The 13941-nt window shown below is 36.6% G+C and overlaps 1 protein-coding gene across 1 annotated transcript in view; it reads right to left on the reverse strand.

Moving 5' to 3' along the window:
- Positions 1 to 1360: 1360 nt before the first annotated feature.
- TMEM135 (transmembrane protein 135) overlaps positions 1361 to 13941 on the reverse strand; it is a 256119-nt gene continuing 243538 nt past the window's right edge. The window contains exons 13-15 of the mRNA XM_030331443.2: positions 7883 to 7981; positions 7029 to 7096; positions 1361 to 4587 (exon numbers count right to left, since the gene is read on the reverse strand). Of these exons, the coding sequence (XP_030187303.1) occupies positions 4455 to 4587; positions 7029 to 7096; positions 7883 to 7981 (300 nt within the window). The 3' untranslated portion in view covers positions 1361 to 4454. The remainder of the gene's footprint in view (positions 4588 to 7028; positions 7097 to 7882; positions 7982 to 13941) is intronic.

The following is a 13941-nucleotide window of genomic DNA, read 5'->3' on the forward strand; positions in this document are numbered from 1 at the left end:
GAGGCTTGGGGATGAGCAGGGTGGGGGTGGGGGGGCGGGCAACACAAGGTCAGCCAGAAAGATTCCAAGGCTGGGAAGGAGGAGAGAGGAGAGAGCTGGGGCAGAGGTGAAGGAGAGAGGGGCCACGTCACAGAGTAAGAGAGCATTACCAGATATTAACTCTTTCTCCCAGTTAAGTCACTCATTTTTCCCTCATGTAAAGTAGCACACATCTTATTCCCCACAGCTGGAAGCTTAAGGCTATGCAATGCCCTGCTGCACTCCCAGGGCTGGTACATCATGGCCAAGTTCCTGCCCCTTCTCCACTTCCAGAAATCACACACCAATGTCAGTCTCATGTCTTTGTCGTTACCCTTTTCACAACCATAGTGCAATAGCAAAGTCACCTGAGGCTACAGATGAAACAGAAGCACAGCCTCAGTCCTGGGGTCCCCATATCACAGGCTTGAGGGAAGAATCATAACCCCAGGATCTATGTCCACACCCCTGATCTCAGTCCCAGACACCCCCTTCCTCACCAATTCGACAAGAAAGAAGTGCAGAGCTAGCTAAGGCACCGACAGGAAAGGAGCTGTGAAAAGGAGGGTGCAGGCTTGAGGCAATTGTAAGAACAGTCTCCTGGGCATCCACAAATAACTAATTTTATTTATTATTCATCACAGTTTCAACCCAGCCCTAAAGGAAACACTCATTTCTTACTCTTTTTCCTGTATGTTTTTCTTGGTCGTTCATTTTCAGTTATCCAAGTTCACACCATGAAACTGAATACCAGGCTGATAAGCAGCAACAAGTGAAGGTGTTAGGGGAGATGACGTTTTTCAGATATCTTAACAATTCAGAAACGAATACTTTTGTAAAAAAAACCATCCATGTAAGAATGATCTTGTTGCTCTGTCAAACTACCTTTTTTATTTTTTTTTTAAATTTTTTTTTTCAACGTTTTTTTATTTATTTTTGGGACAGAGAGAGACAGAGCATGAACGGGGGAGGGGCAGAGAGAGAGGGAGATACAGAATCGGAAACAGGCTCCAGGCTCTGAGCCATCAGCCCAGAGCCCGACGCGGGGCTCGAACCCACGGACCGTGAGATCGTGACCTGGCTGAAGTCGGATGCTTAACCGACTGCGCCACCCAGGCGCCCCAAACTACCTTTTTTAAAGTTTATTTATTTATTTGAGACAGAGACAGTACGGACATGGAACGGGCAGAGATAGAGAGACACACACACACACAGAGGGTCAGGCTCTGCACTGGCAGCCCCTGGTGCGGGGCTTGAACTCACAAAACCGTGAGATCATGACCTGAACTGAAACCAAGAGTTGGACACTTAACTGACTGAGTCACCTTCTGTCAATCTACTTTCTGTCTTTACAGTACAGATAAATCACAGAAAGAATTCAAGGACTATAAGGGCATGGCGGCGTCTCTGATTCAAGGCAGTAAGAACACCAGGCCGATGGTCCCAGTGGGCCCGCCCCTCTGGCACTGCTGAGAGGCTTCTTGATCACCACAGTGAGGGGGATGTGACCTAAGACAATGGACGAAGCTCTCTGCGGGAAAAGGAAATCGATTTTCATTAACTATACACTGGCAGGGGACTCAAAACTTGGGACTGTGATACCATACAAGCAGAATACAATTTTGTCAGTATTAACAACTAAATCAAATGTCAGCTTGAGCACAGTCCACAAGGAGGAGACGAATGCTCAAGCTCAACAAAGAAAATACTAGGACAGCTGACCAATTTGGGTTTAATCACACAAGACATGTTCAATATAGAAAAAAGCAAATTATAAAATCGGAGAGCAAAGAATAAAAAGATACAATTCTAAATAAAGTAACAACTGACTAAACTTCAGATGAGTACCAACAATAAACTACATATCAGCCAAGTGACAACCATGTGCACAGACCAAGAAAAAAGTTACCAAAGTGACCACAGAATTTATGAAACGGCATAACCGAACCAAAGGTTTATTCCAGAAATGAGTAATAAAATGGTCCAAAACTATCTGACGAAACATTGGCAAGTCTTGAACAAATCGGAGACAATTTGTTATCTTGCAATCTCAGTCTTTACTGGGTTGGTACAAACCCTAGGATTTTATGACACAGGAAATAGCAGTGAAACAACCACACTACTACAAATACTCCGATGCACTGTTTTTCAGTCTACACATTAATGTTCGCTGTAACCAGTTCTGGTGGAAACTTAACATAGGCACAATTTCCTTAGTGTATAAATGGACTAAAAAAACCATCTATTTGACTTTATTTATGGTGTCACATGGTTTATTGATACCTGATTGGTTAGAGGTAGAGAGATATCATTTTGATTGTCTTCAGGAGCACAGACACAGTGTCTGTTTTCTCAAACAGCTACACTGTGCAGTCTGCCTCAATGAAGTCAAATTGGATTTCTCTTTTCACCCCTGAAAATTCATTAATTATTCACTAAAGCTATACATTCATTATCATGTTCTGCTTCATGACGGTTATTTCATTTTACATTTTATATTAAAAAATGACTATAGCTTGAAAAAAAAAAGGAAATCATAGAAATGCACCTTTTGACAGTAAGATTTTACTAAACAATCTCATCCAATTTCAGTAGGATTTGCCTTTCAACATCATAGCCTTTTTAATGTTCATGAAAACAGCAACGTATGAATTAAAATGTTTTTCTTTTAAACTGACAGGAAAAATATTATAAACATAATTTCTAAATAAAGAAAATGAGGTACAGGAAGCAGTGCTTTCTTCACTGCTATAATACTTCATTTTTAAAATTAAACACAGTACCAATCATCATTTTGATTCCAGGAATAAAAACTGAAAACTTAATTTATTAAGCAATTTTGAAGTCTGAAACCAAAATGATTCCTTAACAGTATTGCCTAATAGACAAGTCAATTCTAAAAAATTAATCACAATGCAAAATTTTGACCTCATTAAAGTGGCTCTGTTACCACGGTATCAGAGTCTGTCTTTTTGTTGGGTTTCAATTTGCCATAACAACTGAGGACAGGATTACACGTGAACAGAAATATACAGGGCTTGGTGAAATTGAATACGGCAGATTAAGCATTTTAAAAGTCTGGGTTATAATTCTTGTTGCAACACAAGTTCTACTGCATAATTAATTTACAACGGCCCAAAACTTTTCAGCAACAAAATGATATTAAAAAATATACCATTATCCCTATATGTTGCATTAACTATAGACATCATAACCACTTAAGCCTTTTATTAAGTTAGAAAAGTATGACTTTTCCCTGAAAAACTCTGAAGAGTAATCATATTTCAATCACAGCTGTCCCGAACTAACTCATAATCAACACTTACTACATTTTGTCACTTCTTTGTTCTAACAGGAATAAAAACAGTAAGTTTTTGAAAAGAGGCTGGAGAACCTGAATCCCATAGTGATGAAATGGACTTTTTAACAACTACTGGATTTTTATATTGTTTGTAGCTGTAAAATATCCACTGTAAAGGTGGGATAGTGGAGAGGGAACAAACTGACAAATTTGCCCAAACTACTTTTGATCCCTTCTAAGTCAGCGATGGCAGACAAACCGAGCTATGAAGAATTCAGTCCTTATAAATGCAAACAAACACCGTACACCTTCACAAGGTTTAAAAGCAACTTCATTTGCTTTTAAATATTCAAGTGTAATGCTTCTGTAAAAGATTAAAACATACATTTCAGCTTTATCAGATATGTCAAATTCCATTTGCTCCTAACCTGCCATTAGTACATAGGCTCACTGGGCTACCAGACAGCCCGACTGGCCATGAAGAGAGATGAAGGTATCAGTGGAAGGGGAGCATGGATACCACGGCATTTATCCGAACAGCACAAGACCCGTCTTCGCATCCCTGAAGTGAGAATGGCCACTTTCTTCAATTAAATTTCTTCACACTAAAGCAGCATTGTCTGGGAAGAGTTACTTCAGTTCCATAATATTTCACTACTATAGTTACCAATTCAAAAGTTAAAAAAAAAAACACAGACCAAATCCATGTACCCGTGATCCTTTGTATCCTAAAACATAGAAATATTCTTAGTTTTAACCAAGAATTATACTGGAATGAACTAAAAACATCTTTTAAAGTAATTTTAAGTATACTCTTATTTGTTACTACATTTCTACATAGATTATTTAAGATTGCTTGTAGACATAATTTAATCAATAATATATCATAATGTCAACCACTACAAGTGACCCAGAATCAGATTCTGGCTACAGAGGGCGCTTAATTATTAAGCAACACCATCCTAAAAAGCTTCTGTACTTCTGACTGGTAAGAAAAACTAACAAGAAAAGAGTATCTCTCATTGAAATAACACTGAAGTTCAAGCTCAAGACTCCTTCTTTGTGTTTCAACATAGTTAACTCTTCAGGATAAAATAATGAAACATTAAATCACATTAATAAATTACAGTCATCTTCAAGAAAACTCGATGGGCAACTCTGGTGTTACAGTTGTATATCTTGGATCCAACCTAGGGATAAAATCCTGAAAGTGTTTAGATGCACCAGTACCAAAAACATCAAGGACTTTTCGGTTCATGACAGCAAATCTGCAAAACAGAGGACACAGTGAACAAGTATTTAATGAAGTTTATAAAATAAGATGATTCACTTGACCTATCTTTCATGGAGTGGGAAAACAGAAAAGATTGACGTGATGAAGAACTCAATGGCAGATTCAAAGTGGCAGAGTCACTTTGGTACTCTACCTCAAGATTCACTGTCTCATATTTTGTTTAAAGAGATCAGAATCCCTAGACCCGAAACCCCAGAAACCACCATTGTTATTTCAAACCCCTCTCAAGTTCTTTCCACCAGATTGTGTCAAACAGAAAAACAGATACATGACAATTTTTCTGATGAATGAAATCACAGGATATCAACAATAAAAGAGCTTAATATTTGCCAATGAGGCAAAGGTACTCAATGTAATTTCTTTCATAATTGACATTTTGATATCTCACAATCCACAGAAAATACATCCGAATGTGTAAGTATTTAACGATTAAAGGGAAAACAGCATATAGGTTTTTAAATTTCTAATAGACACGATGAAGTAAAAGCATACCCTCATTTTATCCATCACTTAATTTAAAAGGTAAAATAATTTTTTTTACTTTTACTTTTATTTTTTAAAATTTACATCCAAATTAGGTAGCGTATAGTGAAACGATTTCAGGAGTAGATTCCTTAATGCCCCTTACCCATTTAGCCCATCCCCCCTCCCACAACCCCTCCAGCAACCCTCAGTTTGTTCTCCATATTTATGAGCCTCTTCTGTTTTGTCCCCCTCCCTGTTTCTATATTCTTTTTGCTTCCCTTCCCTTGTGTTCATCTGTTTTGTCTCTTAAACAGATGCAGAGAAAGAGGATCTCTTTTGCATTGTTGGTGGGAATGCAAGCTGGTGCAGCCCCTCTGGAAAACAGTATGGAGGTTCCTCAAAAAACTAAAAATAGAACCACCGTACGACACAGCAATTGCACTACTAGGCATTTATCCACAGGATACACGTGTGCTGTTTCAAAGGGACACATGCACCCCCATGTTTATAGCAGCACTATCAACAATAGGCAAAGTATGGAAAGAGCCCAAATGTCCATCAATGGATGAATGGATAAAGAAGATGTCATACACACACACACACACACACACACACACACACACACACACACACACAAATGGAGTATTACTCGCCACTCAAAAAGAATAAAATCTTGCCATTTCCAACTACATGGATGGAACTGGAGGGTATTATGCTAAGTGAAAATAATTTTTAAGGACATATATTTAGCTAATGTGCAGGATGAACCCATATCTCTATGCCCGATCCCAAGCATTTCTTCTGGGGAGAAGATAACAGGGTTAATTTTGAGCCAATGGCCACCATCACTATTCCAGGAACGATAAACGTAACTTTCGGTGCCTTTCCAAAGTTAAGTTCCCTCCCAAAATAATCAACTGCTTAAACTCCTTAATGGGCAAAAATCTAAATGACAAAGAAATAAATGATTAATAATAATAATATAAAGGATGCAGTCTCATGGCTAAGAGGAAGAATGCTAAAGCCAGACTGCCTGGCTCACAGCCCACAGCTCTTTTATTTGCTAGCTGTGTGACTCTGGCGAGCTAGCTGACCTCTCTGTGCACCTCAGTTGACTCAAATATAAAACCAGGATATTAATAGTACTCATCTCATAGAGCCATTTTAAGGATTAAACACATATGCATGTGTACACGTGTTGTATGTGTATGTCTGGGACACAGTACAATACTATACAACTGCTGGCTATTAAAACTACGAATGATAATAATAACAGCTACAATTTATTAAGTGCTATTACACAACCATACAAAGAATGTATTACTGTTTCATAGAAGAGAGTGAGAAACTGAGGCTCATGAGGTAAAAAAACTTTCCACCAATAACACAGCTAAAGTTATCAGAGCCAGAGTCAACAGAGTCCATGGTCTTTCTAGTAGGTCAAGCTGCCTCCCAAAGAACTAGATCAAGATCAGAAAATGCTAACTAAAACAATAAAGAACATGATAATAAAGGCAAAGGAAAAGTATTCTTACAGAATCAAGCAAAAGAATATGATTATTTTTCCCCCACTGGAAATCATTCGATTATTTAGGAATGATTTCTAATGAATCTGCTGAGTATTTCTAATCAAAAAGAAGAGATCAAAGATTATAAAAGTGAGACTTAAGTGTGTTATGTAGCAACTAATCAGCAATTTTCAAATCAATACAGCATTTTCCCACAACATTTAAATTATCTAAAATAATACAGGGAAAAGAAAAGTCAAAATAATGTTACCAAAAGAATACCCCATGTTATACATATTAAGTTGGACATATTTGATTTATATGTAGATGCTTACTTTATCACTGAAAGAATATTCCCTCAAAAAGATGAAAAGATTCAAAATCTTTTTAGGGGGAAAATGCTTTTTTTTCTATGGTCAGGTACAACATCTCAGTCACTTACTTGCCCTTGGTGAGTCTTAAAAGAAACTTCCAGTAAGATGGTCGCAAAGTCTGAACTTCCATCACAGCCTAAGATTAGAGTATTCAATTTGAGACTTCTTCAGTAAAGAGCAAATATAATTAGTCATATTAGGCAACAGAGCACTTTTTTATTTTTATTGCTCATTGTATTTTGAAAACAACAGTGATGATAATAACGAAAATATGTATTTATGTTTAACTTGACAACTATCAAGAATATTGCTTATGAAATAATAGTTAAGTCATTATTATCAGGAAAGCATTTACTGAATATTCATTAGATAGCTGGTACTTCCTTAGTTATAATAAGTTTATAAACTTGGCAGCATTACTCTGAAAAAGTGCAAATAAAAGTGGTCCCCCCGAATTTTGCAACAGTCCTAAAACCACTAACATCAATAATGATGATTACATAATTTAAAGAAGTTGAACAATGCTTCTAATAGACTAGATCCTACCTCTATCCTCGCTGCCTGAGTAATATGGGGGAAATGCAATTATTCTTATTTATGCTCATGGTATCTGTCTTCTAGTAAAAGTATAACTAAAATAGGCATTCTAGCCAAGGTACTAGTGTAATAATTTGCCTATAAATTGCACTCAATTTAAACCTAAAAATTATTGTGTTCAGAAAATTTTAAAAATGATCTAGCCCATTAAGTTAGCATGTTTACTGATTTGAAACTTGCAAGCTATCTTGGTAAAAAAATAAAAATAAAAAATAAAATCTAATCCATAGAAATTTTCCCAGGTCTTTATTGCCTACCCCCACCCCCTCCCATTGATTTAATGTAAAGAAATAATTCATTTCTCATATCAAAAAGCTATACTTACTGCCTGGAAGCAAATTGCTGTAGAGATGGAATAGATGATAGTATCTGCATGGGGAAAATAGGGAACCTTTCCTGCTTCAATGCCTTTGAAATACATTGTCTGTAGAACAAACATAATGTAAGATTTAGAAAAAAACCCACAACTTTAAATAGCATTAACAATAGAGTGGAGCAATAGACTCACTTGCTATCTACAACTATTTTGTCCACCTTCCAAACCTAATAATCCTTTCTGAGCTCAAATTACAGGTTGCATCTTCCATGACATTAGTTAAGTGTCAGCCTTTTCCTTCCCTCATTCCCTCACCCCAAACCGAGATACCAGTAATAATGCTTTTCTGTGAATATAGTAACATTGTATTTCTACTCCTTTTATATCATTTATATCTCAATGTTTGTTTGTTTGTTTGTTTGTTTGTTTGAAGTTTGCCTTATTCTGAGAAGTTTATCTTATTCTGAGATAGAGTGCACACAAGTAGGGGAGGGGAAAGACAGATAATCCCAAGCAGGGTCTGTGCTGTCAGCACAGAGCCCGACACGGGGCTCGATCTCACGAACCGTGAGATCAGGACCTGAGCCAAAATCAAGAGTCAGACGCCCCACTGACTGAGCCACCCAGGCACCCTTCAATGCTTTTTGTATAATCCTCAGGTCTCCCTTCCCTGCTAGATCTAGTCATTCACTCATTTATTCATTCATTCATTCATTCATTCAACATTTAATGCTGTTAACTAATGCTGTTAACACTATGCTAGGAGCTAGGAATTTAAAAATGAATACAATAACATCTAAGTTAGTGCATAAGAGAAATAGCTAATGCACTTAGATATTTAACTATATATATGTTTAGTATGTGTGTGTGCATTTTTTGCCCCCCCCCCCGAGGACGGAACAAACTGCTCTGCCTAGAACAAAGGAACAAGGAGAATTTCAGAAATGACTACATTTGAATAGTGCTTCTCAAACCACCTGCAGTGAAGCAACACTTCAAAAAATTTTTTTTCCAATTGCCATAGCTTGATACTTTTATAATACAATAAAAATAAATTACTAACACCTGAATTTTAAAAACACAAAGTGAACCAAAATTTCACTTTTGTATTAAAAAAATAAATTACTCTGTCAAGTTGCTACAGAAGTTTCCAAATGCTTACTCTCTATTTCTATGCTTACTATGAACTGGTAATAAACAGGTCATGGACTGGCACTAGTCTGCTGTCCACACTTCCAACAGTGCTGCCTCCTAAGAGGCCTAGGATTAACAATGAGATAAGAGAGAAAAAGCAGAAAAAGCAGGGGTAATGAACTGGGTGAAAGTACACAATACATATGGGGAAGGCCCAGCTAATTTATATGGATAGAAGATGTAATTATTCACGGCAATAGTTTCTCTGAAACATGGGAAAGCTCAAGTAGAACTAGTAAGAAAAGAAGAAAGAACCAAGAGAGAATGATGTTACAATCAGGTGGAGGAAAGTTCAAGAAGACATGGGTGGTTCATGAACTAAAGAACATGAAATAATTTTTCCCCAATCTGGAAGATATGTACAAAAAGCTACACTCTACTTAGGAAGGAAGATATACATGCACCACTATTTTGAATATACTATACAGTATATTACAAGGTACAGGTATACTGTAGTGTATTCATGTTGACAAAAATGAAATTCAGATGTGGTAGAATAGCATCATAGAAACATTATATAACACAGGTATTTCCTGAAATATGTAACAATTGTGTTCCTAATTTCTTATAATAAACCTTATCTATTGAACCAGATTCTAAGTTAATGAAGGGTGGGAACCATATCCCATAGTTCTATATGCTTACCAGCACTTCATACAGTAGTGGGAACATAATATATATTCAATATATACATCTTGGAAATAATTATTTCCAAGATAAAAGTTATCTAGTCAGCTGATTTTTATTTAATATTCATTATATAGTAATGCAGAATTTTAATATAAAATTAACTTCAATCATAGGAAAATGATTGCCTATTACACCACAGTCATTAATTCCACAAAGGACCTATTAGTAAGCTTACATTTGTAATTTCCTAAATTAAAAATAAATTCTTATCAGTACATTTTATATCTAGTTTCTTCTGCCAAGATCAAACATGGTCTGTTGATATAAGAAAAGAGCTATGCCAAGGTGCCTATGTGGCTCAGCTGGTTAAGCACCTGACTCTTGATATTGGCTTAGGGCATGATCTCACAGTCCTGACATCAAGCCCAGCATGGAGCCTGCTCAAGATTCTCTCTTTCCCGCTCCCTCTGCCCCTTCCTTGCTCGTGTGCACTCTCTCTCAAAAATAAAAACAAAACTAAAATAAAAATAAAATAAAATAAAAATTTTAAAAATTTAAAAATAAGTTAAAAAAGAGCTATGTCATTGTTTGGCTTAAAAAACTCTAGCCATGTAGGGAAGCAGCTATAAAATACAGGTTTTACAAACCAGATCTCAATATTGGATTCTCCCTGTGTCAAAGAATGTATTTTTGCTAGCTAGGGGATATTTTCTTTCTCTGACACTCCTTTTCCTCTCCATTAGCAAGTCTTGTCACCCTTACCTCCTAATCATATACCAAGTCTGTGTATTTCTCTCTATCCCTACTGCTACTATACTGGCACAAGCCATCATCTGTCTGAGAGTAATTGTTCTCCCAGCTTCCAGTCTTGCCTCTATTCCATTCTTTATATAATAGCCAGAATGTTTTCTTCTTCTTAAAATGTGAATTAAATCATGCTATTTCCACACTTAAAACTCTCCAATGACTTCCAATTGCACTGAGAAAAATATCAAACTCACATTCTCTCTCTCTCTCTCTCTCTCTCTCTTTCTCTCTCTTCCCTACACACACACACACAGACACAGACACACCTGAATAAAGCAAGTATGTAATCCTCTTAATATCATTAGGGCCACAGATTTTCAGTGAGATAAAATTTTTCTTCTCTTTTTTTAAAATTTTTATTTATTTGTATTTTTTTAGTTTTATTTTTTTAATTTACATCCAAATTATTTAGCATATAGTGCAACAATGATTTCAGGAGTAGATTCCTTAATGCCCCTTACCCATTTAGCCCATCCTCCCTCCCACAACCCCCCCAGTAACCCTCTGTTTGTTCTCCATATTTCAGAGTCTCTTATGTTTTATCTCCTTCCCTTTTTTTATATTCTTTTTGTTTCCCTTCCCTTATGTTCATCTGTTTTGTATCTTAAAGTCCTCATATGAGTGAAGTCATACGATATTTGTCTTTCTCTGACTAATTCCACTGAGCATAATATCCCCTAGTTCCATGCACACAGTTGCAAATGGCAAGAGTTCATCCTTTTTGATTGCCGAGTAATACTCCATTGTATATATATGCCACACCTTCTTTATCCATTCATCCATCGATGGACATTTGGGCTCTTTCCATACTTTGGCTATTGTTGATAGTGCTGCTATAAACATGGGGGTGCATGTGTCCCTTCGAAACAGCATACCTGTAACCCTTGGATAAATACCTAGTAGTGCAACTGCTGGGTTATAGGGTAGTTCTATTTTTAATTTTTTGAAGAACCTCCATACTGTTTTCCAGAGTGGCTGCACCAACTTGCATTGCCACCAACAATGCAACTTTCTCCACATCCTCACCAACATCTGTTGTTGCCTGAGTTGTTAATGTTAGCCATTCTGACAGGTCTTGATTTGTATTTCCCTGATGATGAGTGATGTTGAGCATTTTTTCATGTGTCGGTTGGCCATCTGGATGTCTTCTTTGGAGAAGTGTCTGTTCATGTCTTGTGCCCATTTCTTCACTGGATTCTTTATTTTTTGGGTGTTGAGTTTGATAAGTTCTTTATAGATTTTGGATACTAACCCTTTATCTGATATGTCATTTGCAAATATCTTCTCCCATTCCATCAGTTGGCTTTTAGTTTTGCTGATTGTTTCCTTTGCTGTGCAGAAGCTTTTTATTTTGATGAGTTCCCAATAGTTCATTTTTGCTTTGGTTTCCCTTGCCTCCAGAGATGTGTTGAGTAAGAAGTTGCTGCGGCTAAGATCAAAGAGGTTTTTGCCTGCTTTCTCCTTGAGGATTTTGATGGTTTCGCTTCCTGCCTTGCATTTAGGTCTTTCATCCATTTTGAGTTTATTTTTGTGTATGGTGTAAGAAAGTGGTCCAGTTTTCCCTGCATGTCGCTGTCCAGTTTTCCCAGCACCACTTGCTGAAGAGACTGTCTTTATTCCATTGAATATTCTTTCCTGCTTTGTCAAAGATTAGCTGGCCATACGTTTGCGGGTCCATTTCTGGGTTCTCTATTCTGTTCCATTGACCTAGGTGTCTGTTTTTGTGCCGAGAGATAAATTTTTTCTAAAATGAAGTCAAATAAATCTATAATCTTAACTTTGAATTGGAAATATCAATATGCTCATTATTTTCTCTTTCTCTAAAAAGAAAGGGGGGAAAAGGATTCTCTAGCTCTTTTTACTGGGAAGGCCAAAAAATAATAACTAGCCTAGAAGCAAGAAGTACCCAAGTACCCAAATTGAAGTCTCTAAATACCACTTCCCACCAAAAGAATAGGGGTCATTGGAGAAAAGACTGATTCTGTTTCTAGGGCAGGAAATGTCCAAAATGAGCCTGGACCATTTTGTTTTATCACAAAGCAAGAAAGTTATCAGAGATATTGGCATTATATAAAAAAGAAACAGAAGTCAACTTGAAGAGGCTCTCATGGTCAAAGATAGTGTAATTCCTGGGTTGAAACAAGACCAAATATTCTAAAATTTACATCTTCATAATGACATTTAAAAATAAAGACTCATAAATAAGTCAGTTTTGCAGAATGCTAGGGGCCAATTCATTCTGAATACTGGTAAGTAAAGGGAAGTAATCAAGCATTTTATTATGACTTTGTGAACAAATCAAACTATTTCAGAGTAACCAAACAGTTGAAAAGGGAAAAGTTTTTTTTTTAAAAGAACTCATGGGGCACCTGGATGGCTCAGTTGGTTAAGCATCCAACTTCAGCTTAGGTCATAATGTCATGGTTTGTGAGTTCGAGCCCTGCATCAGGTTCTGTGCTGACAGCTCAGAGCCTGAAGCCTGCTTCGGATTCTGTGTCTCCCTCTCTCTCTGCCCCTCCCCTGCTCATGCTCTGACTCTCTCTCTCTCAAAAATAAACATTAAAAAAAGATTTTAAAAAATCTGCACAAGTAAATAATTAGAAGAAACAATAATGTTATAATATCATTTTGCAACTGTCAATGAAATAATAAACCCTGGTAATGATTAATAATGGGTGCTACAACAATTAAGTGAAAGCCTAATGGGGAGCTTTATGTTAGTTGTATTAACAGAGCCCACTGATCAATCTTAGCATCACAAAAAGAGACACAACTAATGTGCTTCCTAATGTGATGCAATAGGAATTCATACACATAGTAAACGTGAAGTATTTCTGTCCCCTCCACCCCCTAAAAATCGAAAGTGAATTGCTTAAACCTCTATATCTAACAAACAGTTCATAGGAAACACTTGGGTTAAAGAAACATATTAGTATCACCAGTAAGGATATAATTAGCAAAATCCAAAATGTGGGAAATTTCCCAGAACTAATAACATAGATCTTCAACAAATAAATGGCAAGGAAAAAAAGAAAGGGGGTTAGGGGGAGGAGGTAGCTATTAAAAACTAAAAGAGACTTTGGATCCCAATTAAAACAGATTGCAGAAGATATCTGTGAGATATGAGAATATAAGCTCTAATTGGATATATGATAATATTAAATTACTAGGTTTTTTAAATGTGTGACAATAGTATTTTGATTGTACTTTGGTAGTAGTGTTGATTTGTTTTTAAGGAGTCTTTATCCTTTTAGCCATAGTCTTTAAGGAGTCTTTACCTTGAGTTATTTATGGAAGAAGTGATATGTTGTCTGGGATTTGCTTTAAATTAATTCAGTACTTGTGGGGTTGGGACAGTACAGGTGGAATAAACTGGTCACATGTTAACTGTTGAAACTGTATGATAGGTACACGAGAGTTAGTTACTTTATTCTTTC

This window comes from Lynx canadensis, chromosome D1, assembly GCF_007474595.2.
Source record: "Lynx canadensis isolate LIC74 chromosome D1, mLynCan4.pri.v2, whole genome shotgun sequence".
NCBI lineage: Eukaryota > Metazoa > Chordata > Mammalia > Carnivora > Felidae > Lynx > Lynx canadensis.